The 22,984-nt window shown below is 33.8% G+C and overlaps 4 protein-coding genes across 6 annotated transcripts; 2 read left to right on the top strand and 2 right to left on the bottom strand.

The window, feature by feature from the left end:
* LOC109718602 (subtilisin-like protease SBT2.6) lies at positions 666 to 1,801 on the top strand. The gene is made up of 3 exons (XM_020244909.1): positions 666 to 816; positions 946 to 1,093; positions 1,391 to 1,801. Exons 1-3 carry the CDS (start codon positions 737 to 739, stop codon positions 1,451 to 1,453), a joined length of 291 nt encoding a protein of 96 aa, XP_020100498.1. The 5' UTR covers positions 666 to 736; the 3' UTR covers positions 1,454 to 1,801.
* LOC109718599 (spermine synthase) lies at positions 8,968 to 13,748 on the top strand. Of its 3 annotated transcripts, XM_020244904.1 has the most exons (12): positions 8,968 to 9,159; positions 9,963 to 10,180; positions 10,310 to 10,354; positions 10,642 to 10,718; positions 10,804 to 10,926; positions 11,085 to 11,189; positions 11,264 to 11,336; positions 11,533 to 11,604; positions 11,690 to 11,885; positions 12,742 to 12,871; positions 13,043 to 13,117; positions 13,360 to 13,748. In XM_020244904.1, exons 2-12 carry the CDS (start codon positions 9,994 to 9,996, stop codon positions 13,432 to 13,434), a joined length of 1,158 nt encoding a protein of 385 aa, XP_020100493.1. In that variant the 5' UTR covers positions 8,968 to 9,159; positions 9,963 to 9,993; the 3' UTR covers positions 13,435 to 13,748. The 3 variants fall into 3 exon arrangements, with proteins under 3 accessions (XP_020100493.1, XP_020100494.1, XP_020100495.1); XM_020244906.1 differs by lacking the exon at positions 8,968 to 9,159 and having other exon boundaries at positions 10,007 to 10,140; XM_020244905.1 differs by lacking the exons at positions 12,742 to 12,871; positions 13,043 to 13,117; positions 13,360 to 13,748 and adding an exon at positions 12,029 to 12,565 and having other exon boundaries at positions 11,690 to 11,910.
* On the bottom strand, positions 14,196 to 20,146 carry LOC109718597 (long chain acyl-CoA synthetase 4-like). The gene is made up of 19 exons (XM_020244900.1): positions 19,930 to 20,146; positions 19,616 to 19,679; positions 19,428 to 19,517; positions 19,160 to 19,216; positions 18,951 to 18,999; positions 18,683 to 18,759; positions 18,517 to 18,556; positions 18,330 to 18,424; positions 18,066 to 18,233; positions 17,860 to 17,970; positions 17,670 to 17,757; positions 17,225 to 17,291; positions 16,894 to 16,969; positions 16,657 to 16,774; positions 16,160 to 16,405; positions 15,566 to 15,705; positions 15,071 to 15,253; positions 14,859 to 14,978; positions 14,196 to 14,421 (listed from the first exon to the last, which is right to left on the bottom strand). The coding sequence occupies exons 1-19, from the start codon at positions 20,064 to 20,066 to the stop codon at positions 14,386 to 14,388; spliced, it is 1,962 nt and encodes a 653-aa protein (XP_020100489.1). The 5' UTR covers positions 20,067 to 20,146; the 3' UTR covers positions 14,196 to 14,385.
* On the bottom strand, positions 22,183 to 22,536 carry LOC109718461 (non-specific lipid-transfer protein 3-like). The gene has a single exon (XM_020244718.1). The coding sequence runs from the start codon at positions 22,534 to 22,536 to the stop codon at positions 22,183 to 22,185; it is 354 nt and encodes a 117-aa protein (XP_020100307.1).

Genomic DNA, 22,984 nt, shown 5'->3' with positions numbered 1-22,984 from the left:
GGAATTACATAAAATTGTTTTCTGGAAGCTTTAGCTAGCTTGTCGAGATCAGCTATTGCAAATCATATTTTTCGATGGTAACCTAATTGTGTAATATTTTTTTGATAAAAATATTTTGCTTGCGCAAAATGAACTCCAACAACATTTTACTTGTGATAATATAATAGATTTCTAATAGTTCTTTGTTGCTTATCATAATTACCATTCTACTTTTGAATTATATCACCTTCATCATGAATTGGAATATTTTTATATATATATATATATAAGCATAGGATTATTATTATTATTATTATTATTATTATTATTATTATTATTGTTTTGTTAAAATATGTATATACAGTACTCTTTTTATTTTATTACTCTCAAACACAAAAATTAAGTAGGTCAAAGTGGTATAATTAAAATAATGAAAACATATAATTAAGCCACTTATTATTATATAAGGGTTTAGACAACACCAACTTTCAACAACAATAAAAGTTACCAACATTTAAAAACTAAGAAGTGGGTATTTAAGAGATTTTTTACGATTTGAACAATGAAGGGATGGTGTTTGGTCAATGGTCATGGTTGTAGTCACATTACAATAGAAATCTACATTTATAGGTGGTACTAACACAATAACTCTATCCTACTAGTATTATAAATAGGCACCACACTATGATCAAAAGCCAAGCACAAGTCCTGAGCTATTTGCCAATCATTGGAACAAGAAGGAGGCTTTAGGGTTGCAATGGCAAATAAACCACAAATGGAAGTATACTTTGTTTTCATGAATTTCGATTCCGAGTTCGAGCGCCTTCGAGCCGATCGGTTTGCGACCGATAAAACCCTAAACTCCGCATTAATTACGTTTCTTTCGGCTTAATGGCATTAATTTGGCTTTTAGTTCTAGTTATTATACTTATACTCAAACTGGGCTATCTTGTTCTTTATTGATAGATCGTCAAAAGGCGAAGACGCTCTTCATGAATATTTGAGCAACAAGCATGACCACCTCCTTGCGAGGCTCCTCCAACCAAACACCTACAAGAAGAGGTTTTCTTTGGCGATCGTCGATGGTTTCGCTGCTGAAATGACACAATACCAGGTATATATACTACTCTTAAAGCATGTTTGCTTCACAAAGTAGAAGTTAGGTGCTTGGTAAATAAAACGTTCTTGGATCCTGAGTTTCTCAGTATGAAATGTAGAAGTTTTAAATCTAAAACTTTTACTTATACCTATAATGGAAAACTATTAGTAAGAAATGTCAATAAAAAGTTGTGCACTCGCGCCTCGTTTGAAAAGCTTCACAAAAACAATACTCTACAGAAGCTCCGACAAAACTGAACAAATTTGCGGTTACACATTCTCATTTGTGCTTTTATTGAATGCTTTCTTGCAGGCAGAGATATTGAAATCAGCCGAGGAAGTGAGGGTGGTAGAAAAGAACCAAGAGCTTGCTTGATTCCATGAGAAGTATCTTAGTCAATAGGAGGTGAGAAGGACTAGAAAATTAAATAAATAATTAGGTAAGTAAATGTACACTGTGATGTATGTTTACTAGCTAGTCCTTCAAGTTGGCAGGTGATAAAGTCAGCTTTTATATGGTTTGTTAGTGGAATACTAATTATTAATTAGACTAATTGAAATGAGTTGGTAATTAAAGGGCTTCATTGACCTCTTAATGCCACTTGTGATAATTAAGTGAAATGTTTCTTAATTTGTATTTGGTTTAATTTGTCTCATAATTAAACTGAATTAATCTTTTGACAATAGGAAGAAAGATTAGTTCTTTAACTTTGTTGGCTTCTTATGTAACTGGCTCATTTCATTTGATAATATTTTGCTCTCATATAACTAACATGATCGAAACCCTATCAAAGATAGACGATGTTTTCAGAACTTACGATGTTGTTGTAGATCATACTTATCAAAATAAATATTAATTTTTTTTAAAAAAAAATCAAGAAGATAATGTTACAATGATTAATTCACATCCATGTATACAGGGATCAATCATTATTTGTAGCCTCAATATTTGACCAAGCTTACCATGGAACCATCTCTTGGTTGCCATGGCAATTAATTTGTGATGCACAACAAATCAAGTGAAGAAGAGTTACACTATACATGATTTGATTCGGATTTGGTGAGATAAGGAAAAGCCCAAAGCCAACAGGAACTAAGTTTTAAGAATATTAACTTCCTATTGAATGAAAATTTGGATTCTAAATCGTATATGATGTGAAAAAGAGCTTCTCTATTTATTAGCTAAATTTTTTCAGTGTGTTTCGCGTCCTTTAGCATTGTATTAGAACTAGCTTTACCTTTTCATTCTGAATTTATCTATTAAATTAGAATTCTAACCTGTGTATATATAATGTCCACTAGTTTGTGATCTAGTTTACGCCGCGTAAATGGATACCTAAAATCTACTAAAAATGTAATTTTCTTTATTGCGAAATAATTATGGTCACTGGGCCGAGCCACATTTGGTCAAAATTTGGCCCAATGTATACATGTAGCTCAACCGCGAGGCGCGGTTTCGAGTCCAATCATGCATTGTGGGCCTAAGTCATGGCCACTTCTACATTTTGGGTTGGTTCGCTTTCGCTTCGAACTCGAGCCACAATGGTTGATTATTACATGGTTAGGACATCTCTTAGCTAGCCTAGATAAATCTACAAGCTAAATGGCACGAAATCAAGTGGTCGTATTTCTGCTTTCAGCTGCAGCCATCTATAGAAGAGCGTTTGGCAAAACCCAAAAAAAATTAGCACCTTTGGTGTAGCAAAAACTGGAAAGAGTTTTCGACCGTAAAGTAGTCGCTTCAAGTTTAGAGCTTTAATGTTTGCTATAGAATACACTACAATATGACTAAAACGGCCTAAAATCGAGCTTACGTTGAAAAAAAAAGAAAAGAAAATTCAAGTTCAAGACTAAATCGTCCCGACATACACCAACAGCCGAGACTAAACTGTTCAAATTCGTTTAATTAAGGGTTTCAGAGAGGTCATGTGTTCGTGTTCGAATTTAAGGAGTTTTAATGATAAAAAAATATTTAACAAAAAAAGAAAAAACAAAAGAATTTGAGCCATATATGAACACTAGGCCAATTTCTACAACCTCTAATCTTTATGTGGGTTTCCAATTTATTTTTGACTTGGCCTCTGCAATGCGATGTGTGGCCATCTTTTTATTTGGTCAAGTGTCGTAGTCTCGTAACCACATGGCACAACCTTTGCACTACAAGCAAGCAAATTTTTCCATTTTTCTTTTTTAGTAAAACTAATTAATTGCTGCATAGAACATTAGTGCTGTGATTTAGAAAAGCAATTGCCAAAAAAAAAAAACAAAAACAAAAAAAAAGCACTTCCAGTGTGGCAGAAACTTGAAAGAGTTTCTAGACTACTCTAAAAACAAAAGCTTTAATTTAGAGTTTTTGCATTTTTACACATACATTACAATATATTAAATAGTCTAAAATCGAGCTTATATTGAAGAAACTTTATGTTTAACACTAAATCATTTCGACGCATACGACAACCAAGCCATTATAATATACTATATATATATATATATATATATACACGGTTTAAGGATTTTGGATGGGTCGTATATTTGAGTTCGAATTTAATGGACTCTAATGGTAAAATATTTTTTTTTAAAAAAAGAGAGGCTTTTGAGCTATGAAAAGTAAAAACTAGGCCCATTTTAACCGATCTTTCTAATATTTATATCACATGCATCTATTAAACTTTTCAACTGAAAAAATTAGAATTAAGCTAGAATCCTTATAAAATAAAGTATTTTTATTTACATAATTTTAATCTTGGATCAACTACTATGTTACTTACCATGGCTGCATCCTGTACATCCAAAGGTGATAAAGTTTGTAGCAAATAAATAGTAAATGCTTTTAAAAGTATTTCAGTTCAATTCGTCCCAATTATTATTATTATTATTATTTTTCATGATCACCTAAATTTTCTAATAAATCTCTAGCTTTAATAGATTCTTCCTCACCAAGAACACGCGTAACAACATAGGAAACGAATCAAACATGATAAAGCTAAGAACTTAGCTAACGCAAACTTAGTTAATTGCTTTTCTTTGCCACCTAAAGATAAACACTAATATAGAAATTAATTAATGAACCGTAGGGACCAAATATTATATTCATAGGCAGATAAAGTTAATCATACACAAATTAAGCTCCTTCCCAGTATTAATTTCTACAACTTCTAATCTTTGTAGCTTTCCAATTTATTTATTTTTTGACTTAGACATTTGCAATGCAGTGTGTTGGCATCTTTTTTTTGTGGTCCATTGTCAAAATCTGATAACCACATGGCATTACCTTTGCACTAAAGGCACTCTTTTTTTTTTTTCTTTTCCATTTTTGTTTTAATAAAACTAATTAATTGCTGCAAACAACCATTAGTACTGTGATTGGAACGAGTCACAAGTGGCTATAATCGATGACACCGAGCATTTGATACTATCGAGTTTTCTACTGTTACATCTATCTAGCTTTTTTTATTATTTTTGTCTGTTACATTTTACTATTCAACGAACCACCAACTCAATTCTAGATGATCACTATCATCATAACTGCACATTCATTAATTTAACGATCGAAAATCTAATAATACCAACGACTTGGTGCTATTAATAATATAGTAGCTAGTAATAAAATCTATAACTTTTGTCGCTCTCACTTCCTAGTCTAGTTTTTTTCTCAAAAATTTATTTTTATAATTATATTTTTGAAGATGTCTGTAAGTCATACGTGCATACGTACATGGCTAGCTGATCAGTTCCGTGCAAAAATCAAATTTCACATCACTCGAAAAAAGGGAAATATCTAGTAAATATCCTAAATAGTGATAGGACACTTTTCATGTAATTAGATCTTATATTATGTGTTAAGTTTTTTTAATCGAACTAAAGTTTAAGAAATCAAATACCATGTCCTCGAAAATATGACTCGCAATAATTTATAAAAAGAAAAGGGTATAAAAAAATTAGAGTGGGCTGGTATGCTTTTGGAAGTACGAAACCCTTCGTGCTTTTAAGTTATTTTCGATGTTCGGACTTCGAATCGATGATCGGCTCCGTTAGAGTTGATCTAGAGTATTTGAAGTACCTAGAAAATAAATTTTGTGATTTTTCGATATCATTTGCCTAGTGATCGAAGGGTCTCAAAATCAATAATTTTAATGGCCGTGGTGAGCCATTTGCAAATTTAACGATGTAAAAATATTCAAATCATATGAAATTTTGATAGAAAATTCTTTATACCATATAAAACAAGATCAATAACTGTGATCTAAAATTTTAATGTCATATCATCATATTTTGTAAGATTTTTATTTTCTACCGTTGATTTTGAGCCACTTCGATCACTAGGCAAATGATATCGAAAAATCGCAAAATTTATTTTCTGGATACTTCAAATACTCCAGATCAAGTCTAACGGAGCCGATCGTCGATTCGAAAGTCCGAACATCGAAAACAATTTGGAAGCACGGAGCGCTCCGTGCTTTCAGAAGCATACCAGACGCACTAAAAAAAAATTGTGCATTTTGTGAACTTTTGACAAATTTTGATCCTTCGCCAATTTAACAGTTTAATCTCTAAATTCTACGTAATTCTGTCGAACCATATATCAAACTATATAGGTGTCCAAACATTATTCCAACATCATCTACACTTCCCTGATTAAATGCGATTCATCGCTTGAAATTTTAAGAATATTGTTGTTCGTTAATCGTCATGATGCTAATTAGTAATCAATTAAAGATATGTTTGGTATTAAAGGCCAAAACTAGTTTTTTAGATCGACTATAGAAATTATATTTTAAACAGGCTTATTGTAATAAGCATAATATGATATTATTTACACAATATAATTAAGAATTAATATATCGAGGGCTTTTTTTGCATATAGACCCCTAACAAATTTTTATTTTAAAAATAGCCCTGTCAAAATTTAATTTGCAAAAATGGCCCTGAGCCTGCCACGCAGGCGCCACGTCAGCGCCACGCGGGCATGGCTGGGCCCGTGTGTTAAGTTGAATACGGTGAACCATTCACCGTGTTCAAACACGGTGAATGGTTCACCGTGTTTAGTACGTATTTTGAATAAAGAGTAGGGATGTCAATAGATATGGATATCAGAAATATTATCCGAATTCAAACCCGAATAAATTTTATATATATATATATANTTGTATAAATAAACAAAAATAAATTACGTATATATATATAATTTATTCGGGTTTGGATTCGGATAATATTTCGAATATCCATATCTATTGACATCTCTATTCCTTATTCCACTTTTCAATATACAAAAAATACGTAATAAACACGGTGAACCATTCACCGTGTTTAGATACGGTGAATAATTCACCGTGTTCAACTTAATATCCTGGCCCCAGTCCTGCCCGCGTGGCGCTGCCGTGGCGCCTGCGTGGCAGAGACAGGATCATTTTTGCAATTTTAATTTTGATAGAACTATTTTTAAAATAAAAATTGCTCAGGAGGCTATTTGCAAAAAAACCCCTATATCGACAATATAAATAAAAATAATATTATCTGTAAAACCGAGCTACTATATATCCTATAGATTGCTTTTTAGTCTTTAGATGTTTAGAATTTACTTTTTTTTTGAGAAAATGTAGCACATAATCTGCTTCATTCATTGATAGTATGAATTAGGCTACAGAGGTGAGGCACTCAGGGTCTCGAGAAAAAGGCGTAACATAAGAAAAAAAAAAAAATTCACACGAAGGTAGGATAACTAATATTTTGGACAAGTAGTTCTCAGGAATTTACTATTTGATAGTTATACTAGTACCTATCTATTTTGTTTATTTTTTTAAAAAATAAATTTAATTATAAAGTTCAAATATTTATGTTTTCAATTTGGAATTTCAAATACTCATTTAATTTTATTCACCACTTTTTATGGGGGGCCTCATTGAGTCCACATATGAAATGTGCGACCAACGAAGTGAGAGTACGTGTACATTTCCTATATAATAATAACTAGTGTAGTAAGCCGCGCGATACCGCGGATAAATAATAGCAGAAAAATTAAAAAATATTGAAGAGTAAGAAGAAAGAAATTTGGAAAATAAAAATTCAAGTGTGTTTTATTTTTTGGATAGGGAAACGTATGAATTGAACTAATCAACATGGTCATTGAAAATCGATAACTGCCTAGAATCAACATTCAAAAAAAAAAAAACCCTACAAAAGTCGTATGAAGATGGAGATAATAATGTTACGATGACGACGACGATGGCGATGAAAATCTGATAAAAATTTGCAAGATTTGCACCCTCTTGGGCATGGAATGATCAAAAGTTGCGGGCCAAAACTGCCACATCAATTATGAAATAAAAAATAACCTCTAAATTAATCAAAATAATGCATATAAATCAAATCCTTGATTGATACAATCACCATACAAAAATAATGCAAATAAATTAAATTCTAAATGAATACGTAGTAAGAATTCGAGATTAAAATAAATAAAAGAAAAAAATTAGGTTTAGGATTTTCGTTTTCCAAACCTACGCCTCGAACCGTCCATTATTGCTCTCCAATTAGCTTCCTCTATTGAAAAAATCGTTTGATTACATTCTTTTTCCATAAATCCGAAGAGATCGACATTGATAGAAATCCTATAAACACTCTTTTGATTCGGAGGGGGGGTTCGGGTCGAGTCGGATTGGCACGGATTAAGACTTGGAAGACTCTCTTACTCTTTCCCAATCTCTAAATCTAAAAGTAGTAATTATTCATCTTCTCATTTTTTAATTTTGCATGTAAGGAATTGTTTGTGGGAGAAGAAATGACTAATTTTGAAGAGGAAACGTATAAATTAAAAAGCATATTGATTACATGTCATTGAATAAAGAGGAGGAAAGGAGAAAAGCCAATAATAAAAATCAATTCAAGAAAAATAATTTAGAAGAGGGAACGTATAAATTAAAAAGCACATTGATTACATATCATTGAATAGAGAGGAGGGGAGTGGAAAAGCCAAGAGTAAAAATCTATTCAGAAAAAAGATTAGTGAGGGTGGAGAAAAACTTACCACATGGCAAAATTATTAAAATTCATATAGAGTAATAGATAATATACATATAATTGGAAAGTTCATAATAATTTAAACAAAATTGCAGAATCTAACACAAACATTTTAATTCAAATTATATTTGTTTAATATTTCCCAGATAGGCATAAGTTATGCATCGGGCACGAAAATTCTGATTAATTTATAAAAACACTCTAAAAATATATCATCTTTCTATACACAATAAATAAATCTACGGTTGGGTAATATCAAAAAAATAAATTCGCAACGTCGCTGATTAAGATATGAATCAATGAAAGCTTGCACGTACGTATAGATCCAGTGAAAATTTTAGACGTGCCCATTTCATTATAAATTGATTTAAAAATATATATCAAAAATAAATTTTTTACAATACAATAAATTATTTTAATATTTTATATTACATATGTTATATTATATTATATTTTATAGTACTAATTATCAGATATTTTATCAATCATCTAATATATAAACCGTACGATATATACGGTATTAGAAGTGCAAACAAACATTTTTTTTCTTTTTTTTATAATTATGAGCGCAGAATACACCAAATATATTTGTGTACATACACTATATACTAAACAATTTTTAATAGAGATTTTAAAATCTATTCATTAAATATAATTTAAATTATTAGAATTTCTAAATCAGACGTGTTTAACTAAATTTTAACATTAAAATATTAATTTTGATAATTTAATATAAACCGTAGAGTATGAAATGTTAATATAATTAGCTATGTATAATATAAAGTGGATTTGGCCATTTGGGGGACATCTCCGTAATTTTAAGTAAATGTTTCTGGGACCCACCGCCCCTATAAATTCTCACTCATACCTCGTTCTCTCTCTCTCTCTTTCTCCCTCCACGCATTTCCAAACCTTCTCGAAAACGCAAGAGAGAGAAAGGAGAGAGACAGAGAGACGCCATTATTAGGGAATCATCAAAAGCAAGCAAAAAAGGGGACGAGAGAGTACTCTCCAAATAACGCATCGCCTCTTCTCCCTCCTCTCGTGTCCGCCATTAGTGCGCAGGTGAGCTCGGACCCGCTCCATCTCTCTCCCTCTCTTTCTCTCTCTCTAAAGAGCCCTGGATGTGGGGGTTTGGTGGAACCCTGGGTCGATTCCCGACCCTTTGATTTGTAGGCGTCGGAAAGGGGTTTGGGTGGTTGTTTGCTTCGTTGTTTGGTTCATCAAACCTTCTTTCCCCGCCCCCACCTGTTGGTGTCGCTTCTTTTCCGGTGGAGCGCTCCGGTGCGGCGAAACCCTAGTCGGTGCGGCGAAACCCTCCTGTTGATATCGCTTCTTCTCCGCTCCGATGTGGGGGTTTGGGTTGTCGACTGGAGAAAAGTACAAATCTGTAATATCCTGATGGGGCTTTTCAATACTATAGACGTGTGAAATTATAAGGCAAAAGGATGTCTTTTGTGTTTATCTTGTTCATTTGGCTATAAGCTAGTTTGGTTTATTAATATTGTTTAATAATTAGTTTGTTCCTTCTGTGGGGCTACCAGTTTATTAACAACTTAACAAATAAGTCCCTTACAGCCACATGATGTATGTATGTATTAGTTTATTTTTTTTGTCCTCTAAGCTTAAATCATGCTGATGTTTATTGTCATTTACTTTGCAATCTTGTTACCTTTTAGCTTCCCAATTTGATAGAGACATGTAAGATGGCGCTGTAAATGGATCTAACTAACAAATGGGGATAATATATTGGTTAGCTGTAAAACTTTGGTGGGTTATTGTGTCTTAGAATAGTTTCTTTTATTCCTAATGTATTCTGCATGTTTACTACTAGTGTTGTTTGCCAACATACCTATTTGAATTGTTAGAGGCTGGAAACCTCAAGGAGGAATAGAATCCATGGAGGGAAGTGGCGCAGGAAATGGTTTGGGGAAGACTATGGAGATGAAGGGAAGTGGGAGCAACATTTCTTCGAAGTCACTTCCTCCATGCTGCATCAAGGCCAGGGCTTCTGTCCCGGAGTCAGAGGCAAAGTGTCATGACACGGTAGTATCGGGGTGGTTCACGGAATCTCAGTCAATAACTGGTTATTATCAGTATATCCTATCAGAATTTTTTCACTATTTTTTACCAAAAAATTGATTAGCATCCTCTTTGGTGTTCATGATCTTTTTGGGTTCTGATTTCCTTAATCTGCTTTTTCTGGTTGCTGCAGATAAAACAGGAAAGGTCCTTTATTACAATAATCCTATGTGGCCTGGTACTTATCTTCTTCAATTAATTAGCAAACTTTCATTTATAAGTACTTAAGCACTCCTACCATTTTGCTAGGGTTCTGTCCACTCAATAGAGCCACATTTAAGACACTTTTTAAACTATTTTATGTCTTTTTGGTAGACATTATATATACTTTTTGTTTACTTTTCTGGTGAATTCATCATAAAGACCCTGTTGCATACCACGTATGACAAACTATTGAACCTGTTTGTAACTTATGAATGGTTCACTTCTTAAGTGTAAAAATTGTTTTTTTTTTTGTTTGTACAGGAGAGGCTCATTCTTTAAAAGTCGAGAAGATTTTGTATCGGGGAAAGTCAAAGTACCAGGAAGTTTTAGTTTTTGAGGTTCTCATTGTTTGCCCATTTAATTACCCACAGTTGTAAGTTCCTTAGCTATTGAATGACCTAACTTGGTTGCTTATTTTTGCAGTCTTCAACTTACGGTAAGGTGCTTGTGCTTGATGGTATTGTCCAGCTGACTGACAAAGATGAATGTGCTTATCAGGAGATGATTGCTCACCTTCCTCTGTGCTCGATTCCATCTCCCAATACTGTATATTACTGCTCTCAGATTTTGTATGCCTCGTAATATATTTGGTAGCCAATAATCTTGTAATTTTGCTAAAAGTAGTTGGTCAATGTTTTCATGATTGTTTTTTTATTCCTTTTTTTTCACTTCCATCGTATAAATAGTTAACTCTTGAAATGCAGGTTTTGGTTATAGGAGGTGGTGACGGGGGCGTTCTTCGTGAAATTTCTCGACACCGTTCAGTGGAAACTATACATATTTGTGAAATTGATAAACTGGTCATAGATGTATGTCGCGATTTCTCTATTGACAAATGCAGACTTATTACTTTGTTGGTTAAATTAATTGAGTTGTTATGTAGGTTTGTGAAGAATACTTCCCAGAGTTATATGTGGGGTTTGGAGATCCACGTGTTCAACTTCATGTTGGCGATGGTATGTTAAGAACTGTTTTTTCCCAAATATGTGCGATTTTATCACTCCGTAAATATTTCAATTTCTTTAGTTGCTCATATCAGTCTGTACTATGGAATCTGAAAAGTTGTGTTTGAACCTATTTTCGTAATCAATAATTTCTTAACAAAGTATGCACATTTCATACGTTTTTAATGAATCCTCTTTTGTTCTTCAGCTGTTGAGTTCTTACGAAATGCTGCAGAGGGAATGTATGATGCCATTATTGTTGACTCATCTGATCCAATAGGTAATCTCATTAATCTTTTACTGATTTTGCTCTTTTAATGTTTAAAAAGGCTGTATATTGACCTCTTTGGTACTATTTATTACAGGTCCGGCCCAGGAACTTGTAGAAAAGCCCTTTTTTGAGATGATTGCAAGGGCATTAAGACCTGGTGGTGTTCTATGTAATCAAGCCGAGAGCTTGTGGCTTCACACACATCTTATTCAGGACATGCTTGCCATATGCCGTGAGACATTCAAGGGTTCTGTTCATTATGCCTGGACGAGTGTTCCTACGTATCCTAGGTTCTTACTTTGTTTTCTTTTAATAGTAGGTTTTACTTTACTCATGAATTGCTTCAATTTGCTTTCTAGTCGTTTCTTTAAAGTTACTGTCTGGTTGAAGGATGATTGCAAGTATGTTTTACTTTCTCTTCGCTAATGCATAGAGTGCCAAGTATGCCTTGAAGCTTTTGACAACAGGGAAGTCTACTTCACACTGGGAGTAGGTAGACTTAACTTTGGAAAGAAGTTTCTATTTCTTTGATGGTTTGGAAGTGTGAGCCACAAATAATCATTTTAAAGCAATATTATAGCAGGAGGTTTTTTATCTCACCATTGCAAGATAAAAAGTCGTTCACTAAGGAACACAGGTAGCCTAGTGTGACCATAGCTGGTTAGTCTTGCTTCTCCCACATGGATCAAGTAGTTGCATGGCACTTCTTATTCAAGTTGTTTTGTTCAGTTTATTCTTCTACATGATATGCATTCTGTACAACGGAGTTATTGTTCTTATTTCTTAATATTCATAGCTTTAAAGTACCTACCAAAAAGTCCTTTTAAAACTAAATAATTTTTATGTAGATGTCATGTCTTGTTATGTGTTAAATTGACTGAGATGTTATTCTTATGTGGTTCCTGTATGTTTATTGCTTGTCTATAACCTTGTTTGTGCTAATGCAAGTTGTTTGTGCGACATAGCTTAATTTCTTAGCTCCTTTGCCATTTTTTCGCGTTTGTACTTTGTATTTCGTGGTCCATGTTGCTTGGGCATGGGATTTTGTATTTTAGTCATATTATTATTCAAATGACAGTAATTTCATACGCTTTTACATTATTTATGGCTTTTCTCTGAAGGATATTCATTTATATAAAATTGCAGTGGTGTTATTGGATTTTTGTTGTGCTCAAAGGATGGTGAGCCCGTAAACTTCATGGATCCTATAAACCCTATTGAGCAGCAGGAGGGTGCAGATAATGCTGGAAGAGAAATCAAATTCTATAATTCTGAGGTATAACCTAAAATTATCTGTAGTCTCAGGTCACTCTATAATCCTATGTTATGCATCAGTGTCCCCACCATCATTCTTCATGAGGTTGTTCATGTTGTGTGTGCATTGTGTGTGCATTTTTCAAATGCCTTCAAATTTTAATGTCTAAACGAGTTATTTTGCTGTTAACAGATTCATAAGGCTGCATTTGCCTTGCCTTCATTTGCAAAGAGAGAGCTTTCCACTGTTTATGCTTCCTCAAGATTGGTAAGAAATGTTTTTTGTCTTCATATTTCTGTCCCCGAAACGAGAAAATCTTCCCCATTAACAAGCAGTCAACCACTCCCACCTGCCACACAAACTTATTAACAATGTCTGTTCTTTGTTTTAAATTTTAAATTACTAGATTACCCTGTACAAGATGATTGTCTTGCTACCAATCCTATGTGGAATTGCCAGTATTAAGAGGACTTTAGATCTGACTTGGCTCTTTATGCACATTGTCGCAGAGTCAATCAGAACAAGGCGAGGATACTCTGAAGATGAATTTAGTGGCTAAAAATGAGCTTGTCACTGCTTCCTAAAGTTGAGGTGAAATAACTAGGGCATGCCATCGGGTGCACTTCGTAGTCGACCAGCAGTATACTAGCAATGGAGTGGTAGAAGTTCGGAAATATATTTTTCTACATCTTTGTGGAGATGCTTCTAATATGTCCAATTATTAACTAGAATAAGCTAAAGAACTCTTTTTAAGGCCATTGAGACTTTACTAGTGTTCATCTTTAACAAGATCTGGGATTGATTATTCTTGTATATTAATGTGCACCGAAAGCTTATTTGTCACTTATCATCTGAAAAAGAAACCTTCGTATTTAATACCAAATATAATTACACGCAATTCAACTCTCACTAGTTAACTTTATTATTCTTCATTTTGGAAATGCGTTATGGTTTCGAAGTTATGATAGTAGTGCTAAGATGATAGTTGCTATGATTTATAGTCTCGGAAACTTGGATGTTACACTCCAACAAATCCTTCAATCTAGTGAAACAGGTACAATGCTTGCATATACAAGTAAGTAGCATGTTAATATTGGTGACTTTGAGTCACACCATTTCACTTTGTTAAAGGCCGCACAAATTGATAGTACTACTGTGTTATCAGTTACTAGTGTGTTAATTGGATTATTACATATGATATTACATTTCATTAAATAAATAAAAAATGAACTTATGCTCATAAATAGTTGGTTTTGAGTAACATATTTTTCGTATGCAGGAATAATTTTTGCTTCAGAAGCTACAAGTACATTAGATAAGGGAAGTTCATCCATGTTCTCTGTTGTGTTCTAAATCTGTAGAGGAAACTGAAACCTTTTGCATTCCATATAAACCAGAGTAAAAATGTCATTGGAAAAGCCAAGGAAAATATACACCACATAAAGATCATAACGATAAGCAGGAGAGACCTTATAATCACATAAAAGTATACTGCAAAATGACACTGGAAACCTCTTTGCTCAAAGTGTACTTGGTCACTTTGTCGCTTTGTATAGTCCATTTATAGCACCCTGGAAATAATAACCACAAATATATAACTAGTCAATTTTGCATAACACAGTTCAAGCAGGTTTTCTTAACCACAGATGGTGGGTGATAAAGAGTCACAGTACTTTCCTTTTTCACTTGAATTTTTGGTGAAAACCAAAAACCTTGAAAAATTGGTGCAAACCATGAATCCAACTCAAATTTCAAAGAAGCATTTTCATGAAAACTCAGTATGACTACTACATTTTCAAAACATCAATGTGAATTCATTTCCGCATTCTCGGACTTCTATGTGCTATAAAACTCTCTGGTATGTAAATGTTACAACAATCCTCTACCTAGATTTATCTAAAATCTTGTCAAATCATTCTTTTTGTCGTTTTCGCTCGCTTCGTTTTCTGATCTTGTCGACGTAAAATTTTGCCGAGGATTAAACTACAAAATAGAAAGGGCGGCTAACCTGATAGTACTTGAGCAATTGTGGCCGTTTCTTCTTATACGTCGGGGTGAGAAGATCGCGCTCCATGTCGAAAGGCACCGGATCAAGATGAACAGCTTTTACGAACTCGAAACCTTTCAACTGTAAACATAATGTAGTGTTACCACATGTAGTTTCAGTATAAAGTTCAAAATTTGGAAAAAAAGAAAAGAAAAGAAAGATATTATGAGTACCTTATTTGCCTTCGCGGTCTTCGTAAGTTCCCCGAGAATGTACTCCTTAGCTTTAGGATTTTCGCAGAGGGTACTGAAATCTCCGCTGACACCATTTTGTTCTGCCCAGTGCTCGAGAGCTTGTTGGTTTGGATTTACGACGGCGACGAGGAACGATTCGAAACTATTCCCGTAAATCCATATCTGAAAAAGGTATCAGAAACATTTGTTGGTCGCTTTAGAGTTTCATTAAACTACAATACTTAGGGAGGTCATATAAGCTATACAGAAAAACAAAAACACACCAGTATCACAAATTTAAGGTTTGCTAAAATTGTAAACACACCAGTATCACCTCTAAATGATCTTAAAGTTTATGTGAATCATTTCACACCATGTAGAGAAAATTTATCATGTTTCAATTTAATCATTCCAATTTGTAGGCATTGTATATAAGTACTAACATATTCATAAAACATGCTATCAATAAAAAACAAAACACCACTAAAATCATACCATGTCTATCTCAGGAAGAAGACCATAAATGTTCTCCAGGTTCTCTACAGCAACATACTCTCCTTGAGAAAGTTTGAAGATATTCTTCTTCCTATCAATAATTTTTAAGCATCCATCTGGTTGCCACTCTCCAATATCCCCTGCACATATATATATATTATATACCATTATTGCTAACTCTATCAGGGCCAAATGCCCAAAAAATATTCCAAAGAAAATGTCCAAAACTAATCAGATGTAATGGTAAATCAGTTTTTAACAAGATTAATCACAAAAATGGCATCAAATTGCTAGTTTCTAAATCAACTTTTGGCGACATTTTAAAAAAACTATTCGCGTGTTCTTTTTAATCACTTATATATAAAGTAGATTTTGGTCTTGATTCAGTAAAAACTTATCATACTCTGAAAAGCAGCAGATAGGCGTTTAACAAATAGAAATGTTTGGAGGTTAAGCTCGCGCTACGGAAGCTATAAAATAAAAAAAATTACACTTTTGCAAAATCTCAATCTGACGAAACTGAACCTGACAGTTTAAAATTGATCAGCAAATGTTAATCTAGTCCCTGATTGTAGCAGTTGTTAAGAATGAAACCTGTGTGGAACCACCCATCAATCATGACTTCATTAGTGAGATCTTCTCTTTTGTGGTATCCTGAGAACAATGTCTTTCCCCTGACGCAGATTTCGCCACGAGGGACGGCCGCGAGGGCGTCGTACTCCATCTCAGGAACCGACTCGAGTCGCACGTCAACGTTTGGTACCGGAGGACCCACAGTTCCGATCATCGAGAGATCGTTTGGTAGCGAGACAAATGTTCCCGCGCAAGTTTCCGTCAGACCTAAAGCAAATCGTAATTAATCATCACAAGTTAAAAAGTCTCAGGCTTTTTAACTGCAGAAATAATGCGAATCATGCGTCAAATATTAATGCCAATCAAACTTTATAATCAATGGAAAGAAGAACACAATTGTATGTAAACTAACTGCAATACCAAAATCAGAGTATGTTTTCCTCTGACATTGAAATTTAGGAAGCACATAAATGGAATTTACGAAAAATTCATCTGAGCTAGCATATATAGTTGCATACCATAGCCTTGCACAACATGGGCACATGTCACCACCCTAAGATAGGTTTCAACATTGGCAGCTAAAGGAGCTGCTCCTGATAAGATAAGCCGGAGATTCCCGCCTAGTCCTTGTTTAATCTGAATTCACAAAAATGTTCTAAAATTTTCAAGCAAATGAAGGCATATTGAATTCATCTCCTATTCGAATTTTGAACTAAACAATTGCTCAGAAGAATTTGAAATGGATATTAAGCCACCTTATTGAAGATTAGTTTGTCAATGAGCGGCGCTGCCTCGTCTTGTTTACTTCCCTTCCTCATGTTATGAAGTTTGCTGCAAAATTCAAATTGAGGGCAACTAACAAATTGTAGAAGTCGTTTTTCGTCAATCTTAGCCCTTCATCAAATTTTGATCATCCAAATGCATGAATAATGAAGCAGAACAGTAGGTTTACGGAACAAAATAAAACACATGAGACAACGCTGTAACTTGGAATTTACGTAACGATTAAACATTATTGGCATCAGGAAATTGGCCAAGAAAAAGAGAAGATCTGTTCTGGGTATCAGAGATTGTACATGAACTTACTATTTGTAAGCTAGATTGAACAAGGTTTTCTTCAGGAAACCGCCGGTCGAAATTTTGCTTTGCATACCTGAAAATAAGAAAATGATGTGCACAAAGACTCTGGTTAGGAAGTGTTATTCACGATTAAAATTGTATTTCGCTAGTTAATGAGTACACATAGACAATTATAACTCCATTTAGTAAGAAAAGAAACTCTGTCGAATATCTGTCGCAACCTAGAATCTTTGGCTTTGTAATTATTGTAGAAGGAACAATGAAAACATACATAATTTGACTAGAAATCTTTCTTAGTGCCTCATATAAATGGTATGTGGAGTACAAAAACAGTAAGAAAAGAGTTAAATCTAAAATTCGATTAAGCTGCTGTTTATGTATCCAAACTTGTGCAAAATATCGCGAATTTAAGAATCTACATTCTATAGAAGTGTCAAAGTTTTGATTTTACCTGAATAAATGCGATCCAGGACACGAGGAACCGCAGATAAGACAGTTGGTTTTAGCGCCGCAATATCTTCAAATAATAGCTTGACATCCTATTGACATACTTTATATAATTAATACTTACGAAAAAGACTATGCTAAACTGCATTTAACATTTTAAATTGAAAAGGATATGTTCTCTTTGAATAGCTCACCCCGCGCCAAAATCCGATTGAGGCCCCATTGAAAATGAACAACTCCTCCATCACGCGATCGAAGATATGTGCTAGAGGGAGATATGACAAGTAAACATCATCATCCCCCGTCTGCATTAGAAAGCGTGTGATAATCAATATTAATGGGCAATAATACACAATCAATACATGATTCTGTGACAATTAGGAAACTGATATCAACATACTTGTTCATTGACACAATGCAGGTTGCGATCAACTCCGGCAATGAGAGTGATTATACTCTCATTTGATATTAATACGCCCTTTGGATCTCCGGTTGTTCCGCTTGTGTACATTATAGTACAAATGTCGGTTTTCTTGGTTTTTGGCAGATAGAATTGCAGGTTTTCGCCCTGAAGCGAAATGCGATGTTAAAATATTTAAGATATCGATGCATGTTTACTTGTTTTGCATTTCCGATCTACGTAAGTTTAAGCAAACTTAATTACCAAGAGCAAAAATTCGTCCCAGGAATATATCGACAAACCGTGCTTCTCAACCTCTTCCTTCTGTTGGAGTGTGATTTTTCCAAAACTGACAATTGCTGTAAATCGAAGGGAACTGATGTTAATAAAATGAATACGCGAGAATCGAGTACATAAAAACACCTAAGATCACAAAACATATTTAGCTTACTCTTTAGAAGTTTTGTGGTGGTGGGAAAGGTTTTCAACACCTGGTAGAAACAAAAACAAAAAAAAACACAAGTAAAAAAAAATGTGAAGATCAAGTTCTTTTTGTTTACGAGTTTACGTAAAATTTGTAATAAACTAGTTTTAATACATGAAAAATTATACTTTACCTCTACAATCTTTTTCTCTTCGACAAAAGCAATCTGAATCTCTGCATGGCAGATGATAAATTCTACCGCACCCGCACCTGATTCAAGTCAAAGAAATGTTAAAAAGAATTGGATAATTCGCGGAGCATGGTATAAATATAATGAACACGATGAAATAAATCGTAAGACGAAAACAAAAACTTTAATAACATCACTGTAATACGAAAAACGCGAGTAGTTGTAGAGGGTTTTTCGCATATTAGCTCGATGATAAATACAAATTACATACCAAGTGTATCATACAGGGGAACACAGTAAATTCCATGAGCATTACAGGCCTGCAGAGAGATCATACGAAATTTCACAGTAAAAATAAGAAAAACTCAATAACAGTAACACTTAAAAAAAAAAAAAAATTTACATTTCTCCGAATCAGTATATACCGCAAAATTAAGTTACATTATACTTTTAATCAGCACGGGAATTAAAGCAGAGTACCTCCATACTGATGATCCATTCGGGACAATTCGCGCCGTATATACCGCAACGTCCGCCCTGCGATTGTTTGAATGAAAAGGTAAATTATTGCTGAATTAATGCTGAGTTTCGCACCCAAAAAAAAGGAAAAAAGAAAAGGAGATTCATCAAATAATTATAAAATAAGAATCTAAAAACTAATATTATCACATAAGTTAACAAGTTACAAAAAAAAAAGAAAAAAAAAGAAAAAGAGAGAGAGAGCTTAAATACGAAGCAGTAGTTTTACCTGCTCAACTCCACAGCTCCTAATAGAAGCCCCCACTCTCATCACAATGTCATATACTTGTTTATAACTCAACCACTCATATTCACAAGGCTACACAAAAAAATTAAATTTTTTTAAAAAAAAATGAACTATTTGATCAAATATTCAAATAAACTGTTCTCTCATGATAAATATCAATTAGGACTAACCTTTCCATCAACAACCCGACGGCGACCGAGCATCCGATTCTTCGGATTCCTCTCCACAGAGATGCTGCATCACGAATCGCAAAAAATGCCAAAAGAATGATCCTTCTTTAGTCTTTTATTATTTAAATCAGTTTCTTCTATCCATGAACTTTCTAATTTTTTTTTTTTAGAAAAAATAGTAAAATCATATAGAAGCCATTTTGAAATAGATTTATCACCTTTTAATTCACATTATATAGGAGATATTAAAGTGAGTATTTTAAATAAAAAAGTACAGTAACCAAGTCGCAATATCAGGATAATCGTAAGGGTACCGGAAAATGTCCCAGCAACTGTCCAACCCCGGTATCGGCGGCGGGAACCCGTCCTTGGCGAAGACGCTGCGGTAGGCGGGGCCGGCGGTGCGCCCGCCGCCGACCTTCGCCTTCTCCACCTCCACCAAGTGCTTCATCTCTCAAAAGCCTCTATGAAACCCAATTTCCACAAGAATATTAACAGGAGATATGTGTGTGTGTATATATATGTATATGTGTGTGTGTGTGTGTGTTTTTATATATTATTCAGGTTTAGAGAGTGGTTGTTGAGAAACAGAGTGTGTGGTTTGTTGGTAGATGCAGAGGATGGAGAAATGTGGAGAGAGAGAAAAACAGAGAGTGTGGAGTTGGAGTAGCCCACCAGTAAACGGCTTTTCAAATTTTGGGGGAATCTGACGTCAGCAAATGCTGACCTGGTGCGATTCGATTGGCCAGGTGATCACGGTCAGATTTTGGAACGATTTACGAATCCACGTAAATTTCCAACTTTCTAATTTATATTCTGCTCATAAGGGTAACATTAAAATATTTTTTTTTACGCTCATTTCAAATATAATTTTTGAGTTAAATTCTTAGTCGTTATTTTTGTAAAGTTACTATTTTACCATTTCAAATATATTCTTCAATCATCATAAATCTTTTTTTTATTTATTCCTAAATTAGGGGCAAAAAAAATGTTTTGATTTTTTAACTAATAGATATTTAACTTGGGATGGTAATTGTGAGGATATTTTTGAATAAGGAAAAAACATACGGGAGATATATTGAAAATAAAAAAAAATATGAGTAAATTAAATATTTATGAAGTTTTGAGAAATATGTAGACAGTTATCCTTATATAAAATATAAGCTAACTTAATTAATGATAGATTTTAAATACGAAATAAAAGTAAAACCACAAAATAGTAAAGTGAAACACTTTAATTATAATTTTTTGTTTTCTAATTATGAAAAATTAATTTAGGGTGGCGATTCAGGTTCATGAGTCTTGTTCCTGACTGTAATAGAACATCAAATATTTTGTTAAGTTTTACACCTTTAGTATCTTCTTTTTTTAAAAAAAAAATTGAAATGTGATCAACTTTAGTTGTTTTTTTAGAGAGAGATAGATAGCACGTTACCCGTTTCGTTTATTTCATTTAGAAATAAATTTAGCTGAAAATATGAATCAATTAGGATTCGAACTTGGGATCTTACATACCAACCATAAAATTCTTTACCACTTACTCTGGGAACGAACGGTAACTTTAGTTGTTGATGGATGCCGGCTCCCAACAAGTCCAAAAGGTAGTACTAGACCCCTTAACTTCTCTGAATTTACGTCATAGCGATAAAGCTGAGCTCATATCGAACCCAAATCTATAATTATGTGCCGATTTGGTTACGTGATTAGTAAAAATAAATAAATAGCTTTTAAATAAATAAAAGAAAGAGAAAATGAACCATCATTAAGAACAATAATTCCAACCAATGTAGAAAATCTTTAATGGGGTGGGGGAGATTAGGACGGTTGGACGCAATCCTTTGTCGCAAATTGATTGAGGTTGGTATGTTTGTTTATTTATTCAAGTCAAAAGGATAATGTTCTCAAGTAATCTTTATAAGATCAGCTTTAAATATGTAGAATAAGATCCTCAAGTAACAAACAATAATAGATCATTTAAACTTCTGCCGTAACAAAAATTAACTGTAAGATTAAAATAAAAGCTTTATTTTAGTACATCTTTTTTTTTTTTTTGTAGAAAACAAAAAACTGCTAAAGATATATCAGTATGATCTTTTTCTAAATCCACATATATTGTGAATCCAGTGGAGAATAGAGTTAAATAATAATCAATTATTTATTCAAAAATAATTAATGACAAGCATCAGTATTAGAGAGAAAAAAAAACACACTCCTATTTTAACCAAAAAAAAAAACACTGCTATTTCGACAAGAAAATATAAAATTCAAAACTAAAATTTGGACTTTGAATACTAAAATCAAAATTTATTGGAGACTAATAATTCCTAAACTCTATTGCCTAATAATTCCTAAACTCTAAATTGCTTGATGCTTCGCTGCCTCTAGATCTGTTTTGCTTCCATTGCAATACTCATGCGATCCTGCAAATAATCAAACCAAAAAAAAAAAAAAAATAATTAAATAACTACATAATTTTTTTAAAAAGGAACAAGAATATATGTAAACAGCAATAAAAATCATATGACCAAAAACTATCATTAATGAAAAGAAATTTATTTTTTCTCTTCTTACTTGGAGCAGTCGAAGTTTAAGCTGGTGGGGACAATGTCAGTGTTGACCCCGCAGCTTCCGCCGAGGCCGGCCGCCCTCCCGGCGTCGATCGGCTTCCCGACGGTGACAATCATCTGCTGGAGGCAGGTGCAGGTCGAGCGGCGCGCGTCGGCGGTCGGGGGGAGGCTGCTGACGATGTCGCGCAGCCCGGTGCAGCACCGCGGGTCGATGCTCGACTCGAGGTCGACGATGTACGCGACGCAGTCGCTGAACGAGGTCTGCGTAATGCCGCAGTCCGTGTGCGTGCCCGCATACACGGTCGTAAATACCACTGTCGCGAGGATTGCTGCAATTTGCATGAGGCGAGACATTGCTCGATTTTGTTACAAAAGAAGCTGAAAGGACAAAATTATTAATTAAATTACTGTGAGAAAAATTGGTGGGTGATGAGCAACTATATATAGGTTGCAGTAGAACCTAATATGGTATATAATTAGTGTTATGCAATAATATTTGGTAGAGAAAAATTAGGGGTAAATAGTAATATATTTGGAAAGGTAAGTGTATATATACATATATATTCTGAGTTGATGTATTTGCTAAATTATTAAACAGTAGTTTTTTTTTTTTTCCTTATTCCGGGTACATTAAATTTGGTAAAGCCTGAGATATTAATTAACAGTGATCAAGTTCAATTAATTAATATACTTATACTGCAATTTAATTATAGCATCTTTTTTATGCATGTGTTCCTAGGAAAAAGAAAATATTGCTATATATATTTAGAAATTTTGGAAATTCTTTGGTATTACTGAGATT

Source organism: Ananas comosus, linkage group 12, assembly GCF_001540865.1.
Source record: "Ananas comosus cultivar F153 linkage group 12, ASM154086v1, whole genome shotgun sequence".
NCBI lineage: Eukaryota > Viridiplantae > Streptophyta > Magnoliopsida > Poales > Bromeliaceae > Ananas > Ananas comosus.
The sequence above is the reverse complement of the archived record's forward strand: the minus strand, read 5'-3'. Positions and strand labels throughout refer to the sequence as shown.